This window comes from Rhipicephalus microplus, chromosome 3 (assembly GCF_043290135.1).
Source record: "Rhipicephalus microplus isolate Deutch F79 chromosome 3, USDA_Rmic, whole genome shotgun sequence".
Classification (NCBI taxonomy): Eukaryota; Metazoa; Arthropoda; class Arachnida; order Ixodida; family Ixodidae; genus Rhipicephalus; species Rhipicephalus microplus.
In genome coordinates, this window is record NC_134702.1 from 199,170,431 (window position 1) to 199,190,136 (window position 19,706).

A 19,706-nucleotide genomic window follows, 5' to 3' on the forward strand; every position below is an offset into this window, starting at 1 on the left:
TTCACTGAATATGAGCAGCGGTACGAGGAGGCAGTACTCAACTGCATTTAAACTACATGTTGTTTAGTTTGCAGAAGCGAACGGGAATATGGCTGCTCAGCGCTGCTTTGGTGTATATATATATATAAAAAAATGTGCGCTATTGGAGGGCGCAGAACGGGAAGCTGCAATCCTCGGAAAATGCCATTTCGTGGGCGAAGTGCGGTTCATCCGCAGCTGAAGGATACACTGGAGAACTTTGTGCGGGAAGTTTGTGTGTGCTCGCTACCAGTGACCGTGGATACCATTAGCAAGAAAGCTGTGGAACTCGCCCGAGAAGCTGGGCTCACGAGAGAAGAGTTTCGTGCACCAAAAATTTTCTCTCCGGCGGCGCACATCCATCTGTCAGAAGTTGCCAGAGGAATTCGAGGACAAGCTTATAAACTTGCAGGGCTTCGTGAACCGGCTTCGGGAGCAGAAGGACTACATGATGGGGCAGATAGACAATGCCGTTGAGACCCCCGTGTGGTTTGAAATGCCTTAATCGACCATGATCATGCAGCGTGGTGCCAAGGATATGAAGCTGTTGTCCACTGGCAACGAGCACTCGCGCTTCACCGTCATGCTGGAATGCATAGCAGATGTTAGAAAGCTTCCGCCCTTTATCATTTTCAAACGTAAGACAATGCCGAAGGAAGTGCTCCCGCCCGGTGTTGTCGTTTGTGTCAACAAAAAGGGATACAGTAATCCCTCGTTAACTCGAAGCCATCAAATCCGGGGAAAATTTCGAGATAGGCGGTATTTCGAGTTAAGCAAAATGCCGAAAATGTTTGCCCAGGTCACTGTAAAAGAAAAGCCAGTGCTGCTAGGAAAAGCTCCATTGCACAAAACAGCTACCGTAGTAAAGGCACAAGAATTCGGAGGGGAAAAAAATTTATTACCGAGGACAAAAAAATTGCGTGATGCTCGCCTGTTTCGCTTTAGCGTTCGGTCCGAGAAAGGCGTTCTCCAGTTGCTCAACACATCGCATGAGCCGTTGGTCGCCACCGCTGCATTCGACCTTGTTGCGGAGCAAGCACAGCATGTTACGTGTTTCTGTCGTCGTAGGCACTTCTCGAGGCTCTTCCTCATCTGCATGGTCATCTGCGTCGTTCACGGCCATCTCAACCATATCGGCGTCCGACAGCATTCCGGTAACGGGGACGTCGACCTCGTAGAGCGCATACTCCTCAAAGGCGATCTCGCCGTCTTCAGTATCGCTCACGCAGCCAGTTGCCTTGCGCACTTCATTGCACAGCTCATCACAGCCGCTGAATTCTGCGCCAATGTCTTCTTCGATTGATTCCGGAGCGCGAGAAAACCCTGCATGTGCGAAGCAGTTAGCAATCGCCAGCGGGCGTAGTTGGCGCCAGGCTTCGGCCATCAGATTGACTGCACCCAGCAGATCGATTTCATACTTCTTCCCATTGTCGTATGACAGCAGAATTCGGTGCAGCAGGCTTTTCCTATAATACTTGCGGGCCATCTCAATGACTCCCTGATCCATTGGCTGGAGAACGGACGTCATGTTCGCCGGCAGGAACTCCAGCGTAACAGCCGCAAGTTGTCGATTTTTCCGTGGCCGGGGCAGTTATCCACAACAAACAACACTTTCCGACCGTCCTTTGCCATCTTCTGATCAAGCGCACGGACATGCTCTTCGAAAAGCGCCGCCGTCATCCAGGCTGTTTTATTTGCGCGGTAGGTCACATCCCTCGGGAGCCGTGCATTTCAGAAACACCTGGGATTCAGCGACTTGCCAATGATGAGGAGGGGCAGCTTTTCATCGCCGGTAGCGTTGGCACCAAAAAGAATTGTTATCCTGTCTTTTCGTTGCTTAGCGCCTGAGTACGCTTCGCCTTTTGGTGTGTATGTGCGGTTAGGCAGCATCTTGTAAAAGAGAGCGGCTTCGTCTAGGTTAAAGATGTCCTTGTCCGCGTACTCCTTTTGCAGCTCGGCTAGGCGTAGCTTGCGCCATGCGTCTGCAGCCTGTTCGTCAACAATGCCGCTTTCGCCGTGGATAGGCTTCGATGACACGTTATTTCGCGTCTTAAACCGTTTGAACCAGCCATTGCTGCAACTGAAATCCGCGTGACCCATCTGCAGTGCCAAAGCGTCTGCTTTCTCCATCATCATTTGGGTTGTCACGGGAAGATTGGCTGCTCGAACGTTTTGGAGCCACAACAGAAGTGCTGCTTCGACGTCCGGGAATTTGGACGCTTGAATGCGCTTCCGCTTGCTTGAGAAGCTTTGCTCGAAGCCTTCCAAAACCTTTTGTTTGTTCTTAAGCACTGTCGAGAGGGTTGACAAAAGGATGCCGAATTCTTTGGCGATGCACGACTTGCTTCGACTTGCTTTTTCCACTTCCTTGATTAGCGCGACTTTTCTCTCCAACGTCAGAGATTTGCATTGCTTTGGGCGGGACATCTTGGTCGATACGGAAGCGTCCGTTGCACAGACCACTCACTACTCAGCAAAACTGAGCTCAAGATGCGTCGTGCACAGATTGCGAGGAAAACAAAGAATACCAGCTCGCACATGCAAGGGCTAGGTTGCGTACTGACGGGCGCATGCTGCACACGCCGCCCACCGGGCATAAGTCCCGCGCAGGTGCGCACACGTGATCACTCCCACAGTTGCCTGACAAGGCTGATAGGAAACGGCTGCGTCCGCGGGAATTTCAAATTCGCCCTTCACGACTGCGTTCGGCACGTATAGTAAGAGCTAAGCGTTCGCACGGAGCCCTCGTTTCCTGTTGGGAGTAGACTTTGCCTTCTGCCCTCCCTGTCAAGATTTTGAGATATCCACTGTTCCCTCCGGAAAACGTTTCGAGATAAGAGGGGGCAAATACATAGCACCTATGGGAGGTTAATGCATGGCGAAAAAAAGTTTCGACTTGACCGAGATTTCGAGATATGCGAGTTCGAGCTAACGAGGGTTTACTGTACATGGACGAGGCCATGATGCTCGAATGGATACGAGCTGTCTGGAAACCTCGGCCAGGTGCACTGCTGCGTCTTTGCAGAATCATGGTGTTAGATCTGTTTCATGGTCACTTAACCGACGCTGTAAAGCACGCACTGGGCGACGGAAAAACGGACCTCGCCATGATACTAGGTTGTACGATGTCCACCTTCCAACCGCTCGACGTTGTGCTAGACAAGCCCTTCAAGGACCGAGTGCAGCTTTAGTACCAAAATTGGATGTCCAGTGACAACCCAAAGACACCGACAAAAGGGATACCGTATTTACTCGCATAATCCTCGCACTCGCGTAATCCTCGCACCCCCAACATCGGCCAACAAAAATGCGATTTTTTTTTTCCTCGCGTAATTACCGCACCCCAAAAATCGCAGCAGCAGATGTCGTCTGCTGCTTTGAGCAATGATGATAATAGCACCCATTAGCGTAGCGCCATCTCTTATGCATCATGCATGCTGATGAAACCCATTGAAACCGGGTAAATTCCACGAAGACTCTCCTGCTACGCTGGGACCAGCTTAACTGAGGGGCAGAGAAAACACATCGGCCAGGGAAACGCCCCACACACCCTCCTCTTCTTAAACCCCGCGCACCCGCAACCCGTCACTCGATTTCGATGAGTCGGGGGCAAACTAAAGTGATCCAACATGTGCCGTTATCAGAGTAAACATCCAAGTGCCCTTGTCAGATAACTTTAAACCACGTGAATGGAGCAGGTCACGGAGGAAGGAAAGCGGAGCAGGTCATGTTTTTCTTTCCTCCATAGAGCAGGTGCGAAAGACGGCTAGCCTTGGCTCGGCTCGACTTACACCGAACTATTGGGCGCTTGTTTGTGTGTGTGTTTGAGCGTTTGAGGAAATTCTGACGCGCATTAAGAAAACTGACGCCTGGCCAGTGGACGAATAGACCAGTTATTTATTTATTTACTTTTATTCCTGTGGCGCGTGATACGCGTGCCCTGTTTCAAACGGGAAGAGAAACAATTACTAACTTGCTAGAACGGAGCTCTAATCTAATCCAAGCCAAGCCACAAGTTGCGTAGTAGGACTTGTGGCACGGCGTGTGACGGCGTTCTGTGGCATGGCGCTAGTGTTAGTAGTGCGGTCAGTGGTGCGGTGTTCTGAGGTAGCGCAGTTGTGATCCGTGGCTAGCATTGTCCTTTCTGCAGCTACGTGATGAGCCGATACAAGAGTTATACAGCTAATTTCAAGCTAAAGGTCATCGACCATGCTCTAGAACACGGCAACAGGGCCGCCGGCAGGCACTTCGGCGTGGACGAGTTCTGTGTGCGCTACTGGCGACGGCAGCAAGAACAGCTTAAAGCCACGAACAAGTCACGCAAGGCCTTCCGTGGGCCTAAGACTGGAAAGTACCCACAGGTTGAGGCGGCACTACTCGAATACATCAAGAGTCTACGCGCGGACGGGTGTGCCGTTTCGATCGAGCTGCTTAGAAATCAGGCGCGCATAATTGCCCGGAAGGAAGGCATCCCGGCACGAGATTTCCGCGCGAGCAACGGGTGGGCCACACGGTTCATGCGCCGAAGTGGACTCTCGCTCAGGAAACGGACGACTCTGTGTCAGCGGCTACCTTCGGCGTACGATGATAAGGTCATCGAGTTTCATCGATTTGTGATTAGGATTCGGGAGCAAAAGAACTTCCTGCTCTCACAAATTGGAAACGCGGATCAAACTCCGCTCAACTTCGACATGCCGCCAAGCACAACGGTGGAGAAGAAGGGTGTGCGGAGCGTGCATATTAGAACGACGGGTGCCGAGAAGCAGAGGTGCACCGTCATGCTCGCCGTAACAGCGGACGGGCGGAAGCTGCCCCCATATATTATTTTTAAGCGGAAGACCCTCCCGAAGGCCAAGTTTCCCCCTGGAATACACGTGCCTGTACAGGAGAAAGGGTGGATGACCGCCGACCTTATGGTCGACTGGGTCAAAACTGTTTGGGGACGACGCGCTGGAGCACTTCTTTACCCGTCGCTGCTGGTTGTCGACAGCTTCCGCGGTCACCTGGTCGACTCCGTTCGGGCGAAGCTGAAGGAGCTGCGGACTGACCTCGCTGTCATTCCAGGCGGTCTGACTTCGATGTTGCAGCCTCTTGACGTATCCTTGAACAAGCCGTTCAAGGATAATGTTCGGAGGCTGTATTCGGAATGGATGGCCGAAGGCGACCACGCAATGACTCCCGGGGGCAAGATAAAGAAGCCGTCGGTGGAGATCCTTTGTTCGTGGGTACTCGAGGCATGGACCATGATTTCGCCAGAAATTATCGTCCGCAGCTTCAAAAAGACTGGGATCTCCAACGCCTTGGACGGGACGGAAGACGACGTGGTCCACGAAAACGACGAGGGAGACCACGCTGAAGCTGGCGATGAGTCCGATGACGCTGCTATGAGCGACGAAGATGGCAGTCTTGATTCGGGCTCCGAGTAGTTCGCCGAAGAGACTAATTTATTAGCTAGTGACCTTTGTCTGTGCAAATAAACCTTGATTTGGGTCGAACATGTAGTTTCATTGTAAAGGTAAGCCTTGTATCAGCCCTTTTTGAAGCTTTTAGTTGCTTGTAAAAAAACTGCAATTTGTGGCCGTTTTCTTTTTTTTTTCCTTGCGCTGTACCTTTCCGCGGAAAATTTTCCCCGCGTAATTATCGCACCCCCAACTTTCCATGGGTTTTTTGGGGAAAAAAGTGCGAGGATTATGCGAGTAAATACGGTACATAGACGAATGCGACTGTTTGTGGCTGGGTGCTTTCCGCCTGGCGTTCCTTGCCAGATTCCATGGTGGAAAATGCTTTCAATAAATATTCCATCCACAACTCGCTATATGGCACGAAAGACAACGTACTGTGGGGGGCTGCCAATGACAAATTCTCGTCTTCAGAAGACAGTGGTGCTTCCTCTGAAAAATAGGAACAGTTGCGATGGTGGTTGAGGGGAGCTCCGACTATTGGGGTGCAGTGCGCCTAATTTGCAAATAAATGCCACTCGGCAGTTTTGGGTTGTTTTCCTTTTTTTTTTAGGTAACCTGAACTTGGGGGGGGGGGGGGGGGGTCGATCTATATTCCCACTCGACCTATAGACCTGTTTATACGTGCTATCGTTCTTTTTATTTTTTTTTCTTTGCATCAAACAAATCTTACGGACCTGGAAGTATTCGCTAAAAGCATTAAAAAATTTTGTGCACCATAACCATAGTATGATAATATGGTAGTGGTATATGGTAGCAGGAGACAATGAATTAGTTTGGACAATGGGGCTCTTAATGTGCATTTAACTTCAATAAGCAAAGAGGTTTTCTTGCACTTCACTATCGTCAAAGTACCTGTGCAGTGGCCAAATATCAAGCATGGTTTGCAGCAGAATGTTGTAGTCATTGAGCCATTCCACAGAGTCATTATTATGTGCTCCTGTGAATTCTTGTCATCAAGTACACTCAAACCTCGATATAACAAATTCGTATATAACGGAATATCAGTTCATAATCATCATCAGCCTGACTACGTCCACTGCAGGACAAAGGCCTCTCTCTTGTTCCGCCAGTCAACTCGGTCCTGTGCTTGCAGCTGCCAATTTATACCCACAAACTACTTAAACTCATCTGCCCACCTAACCTTCTGTCTCCCCTTAACCCGCTTGCTTTCTCTGGGAATCCAGTTAGTTACCCTTAATGACCAGCGGTTATCTTGTGTACGCGCTACACGACCGGCTCATGTCCATTTCCTCTTCTTGATTTCAACTATGATATCCTTAACCCCCGTTTTTTCTCCAATCCACTCACTGAAATATCGGTTATAACGAAGCAAGTGAAAAATAGTCTTGCAATAGATTTAGTGGTGAGAATAAATCATTATAGCAAACTTTTGGATATAACGAACTTATTTTCATGTAAGATGCAAGTTTGTTATAATGAGGTTCGAGTGTAGTCAGCTTGAGGCTCTGCAGAACAAGAACTGGCAAGTAGCGTCACCTGTTGAGAAGGCTTTCAGCACAAAAATAAAAAGTCTGCACATCATCAAGGTGTTACTGCATTGCCTGATGTTATTCAAACCACGCAGCAGGTGAGAGTTCTAGCAAGCTTATGTAAATTGGGCCTTTTGCAAGAGGCCCATGGCTTCCAGGTTTTCGAGCAGACTAGTTTCGGTGAAAATCAATAACCATAATTACTTTTTACAATCTACTGCTGTGGGCAGCAGGTAAGTGTGGACAAAAACACATTCAGTGTAAGAACAGTAAACTTATGCAGTGTAACTTAACAGTGGTGACATTTGGGGCACTTAATTCCACCTTGCAATCGTCCAGAGGAAGAATTACAATATGAATAAGGCAGTTTTTCCAAATGCAGGCTTCATAGAATGATAATAAAAAGACAGTAAGGAAAAATATACTCAACAGTTTGAACTGCTTGAGAAAGCGCTCTCTGTGGCCGAGGAGGGTATCACCTGGCAGGGCTGCAGGCATGGCCATCACCGCAGAAGGACAAGGTGTAAGAGAAAAGAAAAAACAATGAATGAGTCCCAACGCACTTTCATGCACTACACTCAACTAGTGCATTAGAGGATATTCACTATCCATGCAGCCACAAAGCCACCAGTTTCAATGCGACAGTGTTAAGGAGCTTGTTTCGCAGAAACCCTGGTGTTGTAAAAAATCCAGAGTTGGTGTCGGCAATGTCCGTGTCTTTGATTTTGAGTGAAAAAGCAGCAATGGTCATGAACAAGAATTCAAGGTGGATGCGAAGATAGGAGCGGGAGGCCATTTGCACTTTGGCTTTCATTATAGTTATCTTAATTTTATTTGTCAACGACAACCTTCCTTCTTGTGCCTGCCCTAAGTAGATGTTTCCGCAGGATATCATTCTACAATAAATCAATGAATGTATCAATGAATAAATCAATCAAAAGCTTTCTTTCGAAGTCAACACATACAGAATAACAACTGCTGTTGTTTTTATATAATGATACCATAATGTGATTATGATGCTTGCCATGTTAGATGCGATGTGGGCTTATTGGTAGCTCATCTTCAATAAGTTTCCTTGTAGCGGACGTAAAGAACAGGAAGAAATGAAGGCACATGTAGACAGACAGAGCGCTAACTTCCAACATAGTTTATTCCAAGAAACCAGAGAACATAGACAGGAAGAAATGAAGGCACATGTAGACAGAGCGCTAACTTCCAACATAGTTTATTGCGAGAAACCGGAGAATATGTCACTGCTGTTGTTTTTATATACTGATACCATAATGTGATTATGACGCTTGCCATGGTAGATGCGATGTGGGCTTATTGGTAGCTCATCTTCAATAAGTTTCCTTGTAGCGGACGTAAAGAACAGGAAGAAATGAAGGCACATGTAGACAGAGCGCTAACTTCCAACATAGTTTATTCCGAGAAACCGGAGAATATGTCACTGATGTTGTTTTTATATACTGATACCATAATGTGATTATGACGCTTGCCATGGTAGATGCGATGTGGGCTTATTGGTAGCTCATCTTCAATAAGTTTCCTTGTAGCGGACGTAAAGAACAGGAAGAAATGAAGGCACACGTAGACAGAGCGCTAACTTCCAACATGTGTTTATTCCGAGAAACCGGAGAACATGTTCTCTGGTTTCTTGGAATAAACTTAGTTGGAAGTTAGCGCTCTGTCTGTCTACACATGCCTTCATTTCTTCCTGTTGTTTACGTGCGCTAAAAGAAAACTTACTGAAGATTGACATGGTAGATGACTCTGAAAATTTCGACTGTTTAGTGTTCATCAACCACGCACCAAAACCTAAACACAAGGGCCTTGAGCGTTTCGGCTCCATTGAAGGGCGACTGTCGTGGCCCGGATTCAGCCCCGTGGCCTTTGGATCAGCGTTTGAGCACTATAACCACTAGGCCACCATGGCGGGTGAAAGCCGACACATACCAGCGTGCAGCTTGAAGAGGACCTTGACCGTGTAGTCGTACAGCTGGCTCGAGTCCTGGATGCAGGGGATCAGAGGTGCGAGGCGGCACTGGCCTGAGTTGGTCATGGAGTTGGAGCGTGCCATGTCCAGGGAGCCAAACACTGCATGGGCGGACGGACGCAAGGTAAAAGAAACTGTGGCTCGGAATTGTCAAGAAACATTCACAAGGCACGAAGAATGACAGCTGGCCAACTTCCAACCTTCATCTCCAAGACAATTAGACAGCTGTCGCTCCTTACATAACAAACAGTAACCGCGTCATGTCGAAGCATATGCACAGACTGGCAAATGACCATCAACAAAAACAAAACTGTCGCAATGGTAATTAGTCGCAAAAAGCACCCTATAACATTTCCTTACTGTTTTGATAATGAACCTCTGGAAGTAGTAACTAACTACCGTATATACTCGTGTAAGGGCCGCCCTCGTGTAAGGGCCGCACCCCAACTTTGAAAGCGGATATTTCGAAAAAAAAAAAAACAAAAGTTCAAAATGTCCCGCCAGAAAAGTGTAGTTAGTTCATTTACAGCCAGATGGCGCTGCACGCTTTTCCGCTTTTATTCTACTTCCGCCGACGCGCCGACCACGCTGTTGACAGCGCGCCGCCATATTTGCCTTGTGCGGCCTCTTTGTTGGCATCGTTCCTAGCATCGTGTCGATACGTTGGCAGCGCGACTTCAGATCGGTGTCGTCGGTGTCACTTTGTTGGTTGTAGTGAACCCTGCAGAAGCCAGCGCACGTGACGGACGATGGGCCGGCATCTGAGATCATTCACTGCAGCATTTAAGCTGCAAGTGATTGACTATGCCGAGGAGCACGGGAAGCGGGAAGCTGGACGAAAGTACGACGTCGATGAGAAGCGCGTGCGTTACTGGATGAATCAGAAAGATGCCCTCGCCGCTACTAACAGGAGCCGAAAGGCGTTTCGCGGGAAAAAGTGCAAGTACCCGCAACTCGAAAGCGAGCTCGTCAACTACGTCGTCGACACACGAAGGGACGGCTACGCCGTATCGACTGACATGATACGCGTCAAAGCCCTCAGCATCGCTCGCCACATGGAAATACCCCCGGCACAATTCAAGGCAAGTCGGGGCTGGGCTACGCGGTTTATGAACCGTAACCAGCTTTCTATTCGGCGCCGAACGACGATTTGCCAAAAACTGCCGCGCGAGTACGAAGACCACGTCATTAAGTTTCATCGCTTCGTGAATGCTCTCAGGAGGGAGCATGAATACGACCTGTCCCAAATTGGGAATGCGGACCAGACACCTGTGTGGTTCGATGCACCGGAAAGCACCACAGTGGATTTAAAAGGTGCGAAAAGTGTGTCTGTGCGCACGACTGGTGCAGAACGCCAAAGGTGCACTGTGATGTTGTGCATCACGGCAGACGGCAGGAGGCTTCCGCCGTACGTCGTATTTAAAAGGAAGACTCTCCCAAAAGAGAAGTTCCCTCAGGGAATCGTCGTACGTGCGCAAGAGAAGGGCTGGATGTCCGAGGAACTGGTCGTTGACTGGATTAAGACCGTCTGGGCAAACAGACCTGGAGGGCTGTTACAACGGAAAGCCCTCCTTGTTTTGGACAGCTTTAGGGGCCACTTGACCGACCGCGTCAAGAACCGAGTTGCCGCAACTCGTACGGACTTGGCCGTCATTCCCGGTGGCCTGACGAGTGTGCTGCAGCCGCTCGACGTATGCGTCAACAGACCATTCAAAGTGGAATTTCGCCGATGTTACTCTGAATGGATGGCTGGAGGCGTCCACGAGAAGACCCCTACAGGACGGCTGAAGCGGGCGTCGCTCCAACAGGTGTGTGAATGGATTTTGAATGCGTGGCGTGCCATGTCAGTAGAAGTAGTTGCTAAAAGCTTCAAGGTAACGGGAATTTCGAACTCCATGAACGGCACCGAAGATGACCGTCTCTGGGAAGACGCGGACGCCGAGGCGAGCTCCTCCGAGAACGAGGACAGCGAAATGGAATCCGAATAAAAACATTTCTGGCATGTCATTTGTGACTCTTGCACTCTGCTACTGTTGCATAAACAGTACAGACCTTTGGCCTGTACTGCCTGTACTAAATCGGCCTGATTCGTGTAAGGGCCGCACCTAGCAAAATTTTCGAAAAAAAAGTGCGGCCCTTACACGAGTATATACGGTACAAGTATCTGGGAGTCATCATCTGTCGCAATCTTAAATGCACAATCTTAAATGTCACAATCTGTCACAATTTTAAATGTCACAATCTTAAATGACCGCACACATGGAAAGGCGACAAAAAAAAACTTGGATACATAAGGAGGCGTTTGAGTAAGTCCTCTTCAGAAGTTAAGATATTAGCCTATAAAACATTTATTCGGCCACTCCTGAAATACTGTGCTGCTGTTTGGGATCCATACACAAAAAGAAAAATTTCAATAATGGGAAAAACACAGAGGAAATCAGCTAGGTTAATCTTTAATAAATACAGCTGGGAGGCATCAGTCACATCTCTTCTAGAAATGGCTGAGCCCAAAAAATTTGCAAATCGGCGATACTGCAAACGAATGAAACTATTTTACCTTCCTTATCAAGACAGTTAGGTATAAAAAAAGATACATATCTAAAAGACTCCCACCTGCAGCCTACTTCAGACTCCCACCTGCAGCCTTCATAATAAAAAAAGTAACTCATTTCTCTAGTCACACCAACATGTTCCAGCATTCCTTTTGCCGAGAACTGCAACCAATTGGAATTTTCTCTCCTCAGCTGTGCTGGAATGCCCATCGCTATCTGCTATCAATCTATCTACAGGCCCATCAGTCCATAAGACATAGCTCTGACATAGTTTAACATGAACCCTGACGCTCCTTTTCTTCTATATGTTTACGTATTCATGTTTTCACTAGTTATTTAAATATCTTGCTGCTTTGTACGAATTCGTTGTATTCTTCTTCTTTTGTTGTTATTATCGCTTCTATGTCTCATATGTGTTTACTGTAACCATTTTTTTTTGTATTCACTTGTACCCACTCCTGCCTAGAACTGAAGATCAGATCGGCAGCACTGTAATAAATAAATAAATAAATAAATAAATAAATAAATAAATAAATAAATATCCTTTGCAAATGCCTCCAGCAGACTCATCAGGACAGCCAGTTTGGGGACAGGAGAAAAAAGTTCTCACACACACCATGCATGCACATTTACACCAACTGTGCAGTCACCTGGTGAAGTCACCACCTGACATAAGGTTAGTTACAGAGTCTGTGTGCCAAGGTTGCACTTATGTCAGGTTCAAGACGCCTCTCTGGATGCAGCAATACAATAACCCATATGGTTCCTTAAGCCCAATTCCAAAAACTGCTATTAAAAACATGTGAATTATGTTGTGTTTTATCATGGCATGCATTCCAAATTTTAAGTCAGCAGAAGCAAATGAAAGTACTACAAGATTATCACCTTGTGGTTCATAGCTCCTGCATACATTTAATAAAAAAAAATGCAACTCTATATCTGACATGGCCAGGTGTGCAGCAGTATTATTAAAATGACACATGCTCGTTTTGTATTCAATCGTTACATGTTGTGTTATTGGTTTTATTATTGAGTGCATATATGGCACGTGTGATTGAAATAAACATTCAGTTGCAAGTTAGCTTGTGCATGTGTCTTCTCAGTCCCCGTTGCATCGCACTACTTTCAGTAAATTATCAATCCTAACCAACTAGCCTAACAATGTGCCCTAGCACATTTTCAGTGTTCCAGATTCCGTCAAAGTGTCAAAGCCACATCTTTGTAATCTCTGTACAACAGACGTTTGCCAATGTTGCCTCGATAAAGCTAGAACACTTGATTTGCGAATTATTGCCATTATTCATTAGTAGACCTTTTGCGTAATGCAAATCTCTTGTGCACTAAAAAAAATGCAATCTTTTTGTATGACACATCGAATTACGGTTATGGCCACTGCAGTCTTAACAGTGTTACGTCGCTATGGACTCAATATTGTGTGTAATGAAACATTCCACACACCTGCCTGTTGAAGAGCCAGGATCTCATCCATGTAGTCAAACATCTCACACGTCAGTTGAAAGCTGGTAGGAAAAAAAAAGCAAAGTCAGACCATATATCAATTGCAATTACCAGTCCATTTGAGGTCCTTAGCAAGAACTTCTATCACCAATAATAATACCCTATTTTCTACACAAAAACTTGCTCTGTACCTTACTTGGAAAAGCTTTCATATTTCACATTCCCAAGTACCACACGGCGACAGCAAGCATTATTCCAGTTGTGTGTTTGTCAGGTGCTCCGTATTTTTTATTATTACTTAAGCTCAATTCATCATGTCTCCACCATGTGCCCTTAATTGCTGTACTACCTCCAGTAATCACACTGTCTTCTGTATTTTAAAAACAGCAATACAAACACAGTATTATAGATTGCGAACACTATGACGATTTAGTGCAAATCAACAATGCACAAAAGGGGAGCTGCACAGAAAGTGAGTTTCAATACAATAAATAAAAAGCACAAACTTACTTTTTCACAAAAATTTCACAATGTATGATGATTTTCTACATACACCAGAATTACTCGCCTGTAGCCTGCTTATTACTATTTCATATGGATGCACAGAAAACACGGCAACACAGAAAATTTGAGGGTTCCAAAGGGGAACAACACCTGCCTGCTTTATAGTAATGTAGAAGTAGCACAAAAGGATGAAGACAATAAAGTGAACACCACAAGCGCTTACTTACAACTCGAAGCTTCATTGCCTGAACAGAAAATATATGTCTAAACTTGACCCTGGACTAAGTAATTCCCGCACATGCACATCATGGGCAGGGCAAAAGGCAAAAACCAGAACACGAACGCATCTCCTCCACCCCGCCCCCAAGCGGCTATCCCCTTTCCTTGAGTAGTATAACTTCCTATAAGGCCAAACAAGGATTACTAATGCAAATTATGAATCAGTACTAACTAGCCAACCTCTCCCTTTTGCTTCACCTGACTGCTTCTTTGGGAAGGGGGAAAAACAGAGGAAAGGAAGGTAACAGCAATGAGAGCGAAAAAAAAAAAGACAACAAAGAACACAGACGTACCTGTTTATTTTGGTACATAAAGATACAAAAATTAAAAGGTTTGACAAGGCAGCCCTTACAGCAACATCTGCATCTATGTAAGCTAAATAAATAGACGACAACTGTGAAAAACTACTAAGAGTGCTGCTGAATACTTAACAGGTGGCCATACTGGTCTGATCGTGCTTGCATACTTTGCATAGCCATGAACGCACAATACAATGCCTGAACATGTTTGTCGAAACACCTGTGATGGAAATGTAACCCAGTGATCATTAAAGGGGTACTGACCCAAACTTTCTTGGTTGAAATAGCATGCAGAATTGATTCCCACGAACAGGCATATATTATCTACAAAATATGAACAGCAAACCTAGCTTAGAAAATACTTTAAATTATTTTCCAATTTGCGTTAGTGATCGACTCCCTCGCGCTATTGACACCCTCAAAAGCTGACCCTTGTTGACCCTCCTGCTTCCCTATGTGACCCCGCTAAAACAAGTTGTGATCACGTCATAGGTGTCATATTTCCTTCATCACGTTCGCACTATCAGACAGCTGCCCGCAAGTCCCTGACCATGGCCCACGCGTTGAAAGTTTTGTGTTTGGCGATGCTGCTGTTTCGCTTCCTGTTCGAAAGGACTTCTTGGTGCGAACCGTGCGGAAGTGCGTTGCAGTTCTGTGTGCTGTCTTTGCTGAAAGTTGCACACGCTGGGTGGTGATAGTTGCACTAAACCGCTTGTTGCTTTTGGACCTCTCTCAAACCGAAACTGAGACTGGTCGGTAATGAGGAGCCTGTAATCAATTATCTGTCGTACACTGCAGCAAACGATGTGCTCTAAACAGCACATAGGCCTCCAGCAACACATCGTAGCTAAAAACACGAGGCCAACATTGTTATGCCAGTACACATTTAGGAAGAAAAACAAAAGCAGCCCGAAATCCTAATGTATGCAGTGCATGATAAAGTGACTCACAAAACATTGACATCCCCTTCACCTATGTCATCCAAGGCTTCATCTGTTACGGTTAAGTTGCCAGGAAACTTGGGATTCTGCATGAAGAAAAAAGAGCCAAAAAGACTGACATCTGCATTAGAAAGCCAAATTATCAAGCCTTGTTGAAAATATGCGCAAAATTCTAAAAGATCAAAGAAACATATTACAAGCAAACTACACGACAATGTGACAATGCACCACGTAATAGGCCATGATTTCCATTATAAGTGATGCAACAGTGTGACGTTTCAGTTGATGATTGCTGTTTGTGTTAACTTGTCTAGTACTCAACATTTATGTGTGTGTTCGTAGGCCTTACTTGATGCTTGTCCAGTAATGCTTGCATGCATTCGAAAAATTTTAAGCTTATGTACTAATGTGTTATTTGAAACAACAAAAACAACAACAACAACAACAAATACTACTACTACTACTACTACTACTACTACTACTACTACTACTACCACTACTACCACTACCACCACTACCACCACTACTACTACTACCACTACCACTACTACTACTACCACCACTACCACCACTACCACTACTACTACTACTACTACTACTACTACTACTACTACTACTACTACTACTACTACAGAAACCTGTGAAGTGCCAGTATCTCTATCCTAGTCAAATGCTTTTTTTTTTGCACCTCAATGAAAAATACTTTTGCCAAATCAAAAGCATGCACTTTCTGAATCCATACGAAAAAATAGACTGGGAAACAATATTTACTCATAAAGAAGGCACTGTAAAAGTGTAATGTCTGTAATACTGCACGTGTAAATCGCACAAACCAAGCACTCACCCTGTAGTGAAAATTGAGCTTGGCTACAATGAGACGGCAGTAGCACTGGATCAGCTTTCCATAGCCTTCTTTGAGTAGGCCCTGCAATGGAGATTAGATACGATAAAATGAGTGTTGCGATTCTGCTAGGCCTTGGTAAGAAAGGAAGTCTAAGAAAATTGAGAGAAATGTATTTGACATTTGTACTGTAAAGATGAGACAAGCACAAGAAAAAGGTTTCTTTTGAAAAATATGCTTACAAGAAGTTGTAGCAAACATTTTACAAGAGTATTGGACAAACATTAAGAAAAGAAACAACTAGCACTAGCATTTCAGGGCATAAAAATATTTAAAAAGTAACATGAGACACATAGACCAATACGAAACTTTGAGCTAGATTACTTAAAGGAATACTAAAGCAAATGAATGAATTGGTTTAGATTGATGAATTGTACTCTGAGAACTTTCATGTCATTACTTCCACAACCACAGGTTTATCTATAGAACAGAAAATCAGGGTCAATGTTTCAGAGACTTCAGAGTGTATTTTTATTTTTGATATTTTGATAACAATGACAACACGAAATGCTCTGAACCTTTGTAGATTAAGGGGAGACGCGGGTCGAAAAGTCGCGTTTTTTTTCCAAATTTCACCTTTTCTGTTTTTTGTTGCTTTATCATCTTTATACATTATATTTTGACATCTGAAAATATCACAGCGAAATAAGCATCAGAAGTCAGTGAAAAACGCGTCTGAGTGAGCGGCAGTGACGCGCGGCATCACGAAATTTACACAAAACGGGCTGCTGTTCGCGTGCTCGCGGGGCCGCGAAGAGAGCTGTCCGCCATATTGCGGCCGCTGGCTCGTGTAGAGTTGTCCTTACTCTCCACGATCCCGGTTCTTGAAGTCTCGTACGTTCACGAAAAATCTAAAAAAAAGCAACAAAAACAGTCTTTTCCCGCCGTTTCAAACCGCGCGCCACTAACGCAGGGCCGCCATTGGCTGACAGCACCCGTGTTTTCTTGCCGTAGTTCGCTTCACTGTTTTCCGGAGTTATTTTTCGCTGTTTTCGTGCGATGGCAAGCCCGAAAAAGGCCGTTGCCGACCATCGGAAATACAGAAGTAAGAACAAGTTCAGAGGGAAGCGGCGGAGGACGTACAAGAAAGCCACCGCCAACGAAAATGTCCGCGACGGGCCAGCGGCCGGTAGGCCTAACATCGACCACGGCAACGTCGACCATGGCAACTGCGACGACGAGATCAACGCTGCAGTGAATTTTGTGAGTGCATCGCAGAAAAAGATCGCGTTATTCGAAAACGACGTCAGGCCGAATGCCGATCGTGCCGAAAGCGTAGTGCTGTGCGAGTTGGGTGCATTGACGGCCGTCGTCGCAGGCGCGGCATGCCCCGTTTGTCACGAGAGTAAACTCGCAGTTCGGGCACCGAATAAAAAGCGGAAAGGCCTTTCGGCGTTTCTGGAGCTACACTGCGAGAATGCGGAGTGCTCGGAGAGCATCCTTTCGTCCGCGTACTCGTCGAAGCGGGTCGCGTCAGATGGCGGCCGCGGTGCAAGCAGAAGCTACGACAGCGGGAGTTCGCGTGACGCCTTTGCCGTGAACCTGAAAGTGGTGCTTGCAGCGCGTGCCGTCGGTATCGGGCATGAGCAACTTTCACGATTTTGTGCAGTAGTTGGATTGCCAAACCCTATGCACCATAAGACCTTCCATGCTATCGGCAAAAAGATTCACAGTGCGGCAGTGAAGGCTGTCTGTGAAAACATGCAAAGGGCACGCAGCGTCACCAAAGAGGTGGCTGGTAACAGTGACGTGCCAGTCATGTTTGACGGCACATGGCAAAAAAGAGGCCACAAAAGCCACAATGGTGTGGGAACTGTAGTGTCCTTGGACACTGGTTTGTGCCTGGACTATGAAGTGCTTTCCAACTTCTGCCTGGCGTGCAGTTTGCATAACGACATGGGAGGCGATGAAGAAACATGGCAGGCGTTTCATCATCCCGTTTGTGAGAAGAATTGCGACTGTTCTTCGCATGCCATGGAGGCCGAAGCTGCAGTGCGCATTTGGCAGAGGACTGTGGACTATGAGACACCCCTGCGGTTCACCATCTTCCTAAGCGATGGAGACAGCAAGGCCTACAACGGGGTCTGTGATGCCAACGTGTACCCTGACACTCCAATTGAAAAAGAGGAGTGCACCAACCACGTGGCGAAACGTCTGGGCACCGGCCTGCGGAAGCTGCCAACGCCACTTCCACGAGGGGAGAAGCTGAAGGAGACCACCATCCAGAAGCTTCAAACTTACTTTCAGGTGGCCATTGTGAACAATCGGGGAAATGTCCACAAGATGTACACTGCCATATGGGCCTCATGTTTGCACTCGTGCTCAACAGACGGTGCTGGAAGTCACAAGTTCTGTCCTGCAGGCCCAGACTCGTGGTGCAAGCACCGACGTGCTGAGGCGCAGGGCCAGCCTGCACCGTGCCACACCCCCCTCCTGACCAAGGCCCAGGGTTTGGCAGTCCTCCCAATCTACAAGCGTCTCACAGATGCGAAGCTGCTTGCCCGGTGCCTCCACGGCAAGACACAGAACGCGGCCGAGTCCCTGAACAGCAAAATATGGCTGCTGTGTCCAAAGACCCGGTTTGCTTCCCGGACTGCTGTGGAAACAGCCACAGCCATTGCAGTCCTGTGGTTCAACCGGGGCCACGCGAGCTTTGAAAAGGTGCTGGAAGAGCTTGGGGTGCTTCCTTCGGAGGCCCTGGTTACCCTCAGCGACCGCCGAGACAGCATGCGCATGCACAAGATGAATGTGCGTCAGACCGCTGAGGCGAGGGCACACCGTCGCAGTGCAGCCAAGAGGGCCCGGGTGGAAGAGTCCTGCCGCACCAGCCGGGAAGGGAAAACCTACGGTGCTGGAGAGTTTTAGACAACTGATATTCCCTCTGGACATGTGTGTATGTGTTCAGCACAAGTTTCGTGCTACTGCGTTTTTCATTTTTGTAAATACAGACTTTCAAACTTTCAAACGCGTTTTTCTCATTTCGCAATTTTGGCCAATTTGCATTTTTTGCGGGAAGTGTTTCGGGCACTTAGAATGGTCATACGACGACGAAATTTGGCACACACATTGAGGAGAGTGCGTAGGGTGCCGATATCTACTTGAATCAGCACAACCTATCAGCTGTAAATATCTATTAATAAATTTAATGGTGGTCGAGTGGAAAAAAAAGGGTACTTTGCTACACAGATGTTTTTTTCATAGTTTCAAAGTTGGAGCACAATTTCTAGCTAGATATCGGCACTCTATGGCTAATAGGGAGCAAAAGGAGCCATTGAACAACTCTCTGCATGAACATTTAGTATGCGCGAAAGTTCCCGGAAAACTTATCAAGTTTCACCATTACTTGAAACACAACTCCCAAACTATTGCACTTATGTAAAAACTGATTACAGATTTGGAATCAGGAGGAAAAACTGCATCAGTGGTCCAATTTCTGAAGCTCTAAGTTGAATAACAAAAAAAAAGTGCTTTCGAGGAGCGTCTCCCCTTAAGTCCATGTCCCTGCTCCTCAGAGCACAGTGCCTCTCAATTCACCGATTATTAGCCGCGAAGCACCCAGGAGACGCCATGAAAATTTACGACACCATGGCTATTGAAGCGGGCATATCAAGGTGGTGCTGCCACCCACATTTTCTTTTTGCACTCTTTCTCTCTGACCAAAAGTCCTCTCGTGGCGAGCGTGAAAAAATTGTGAAGGACTAATCTACCAGTATTGTAAAGGTAGTTTTCTCTTTGGTGTTCTTTCACAGAAGCAAACATCACTTGCACGAGAACTGAAAATGCATGACCAACTAACGAGCTAAACT

General features: G+C 46.6%; 3 protein-coding genes across 3 annotated transcripts in view; 1 reads left to right on the top strand and 2 right to left on the bottom strand.

The window, feature by feature from the left end:
• LOC142804087 (uncharacterized) overlaps positions 1 to 17,438 on the bottom strand; it is a 446,442-nt gene extending 429,004 nt beyond the window's left edge. Inside the window, exon 1 of the mRNA XM_075890656.1 lies at positions 17,143 to 17,438. The gene's annotated coding sequence lies outside the window, so the exon portion shown is untranslated. The remainder of the gene's footprint in view (positions 1 to 17,142) is intronic.
• Positions 1 to 19,386, top strand: part of LOC142804086 (uncharacterized) — a 446,178-nt gene extending 426,792 nt beyond the window's left edge. Inside the window, exon 2 of the mRNA XM_075890655.1 lies at positions 17,219 to 19,386. Within this exon, the coding sequence (XP_075746770.1) occupies positions 17,530 to 18,765 (1,236 nt within the window). The 5' untranslated portion in view covers positions 17,219 to 17,529 and the 3' untranslated portion in view covers positions 18,766 to 19,386. The remainder of the gene's footprint in view (positions 1 to 17,218) is intronic.
• Positions 1 to 19,706, bottom strand: part of LOC119170147 (Huntingtin interacting protein 1) — a 130,636-nt gene that overhangs the window by 97,831 nt on the left and 13,099 nt on the right. The window contains exons 5-9 of the mRNA XM_075890657.1: positions 15,844 to 15,924; positions 15,009 to 15,085; positions 12,977 to 13,038; positions 8,927 to 9,067; positions 7,401 to 7,458 (exon numbers count right to left, since the gene is read on the bottom strand). Coding sequence (XP_075746772.1) covers positions 7,401 to 7,458; positions 8,927 to 9,067; positions 12,977 to 13,038; positions 15,009 to 15,085; positions 15,844 to 15,924 — 419 coding nt within the window. The remainder of the gene's footprint in view (positions 1 to 7,400; positions 7,459 to 8,926; positions 9,068 to 12,976; positions 13,039 to 15,008; positions 15,086 to 15,843; positions 15,925 to 19,706) is intronic.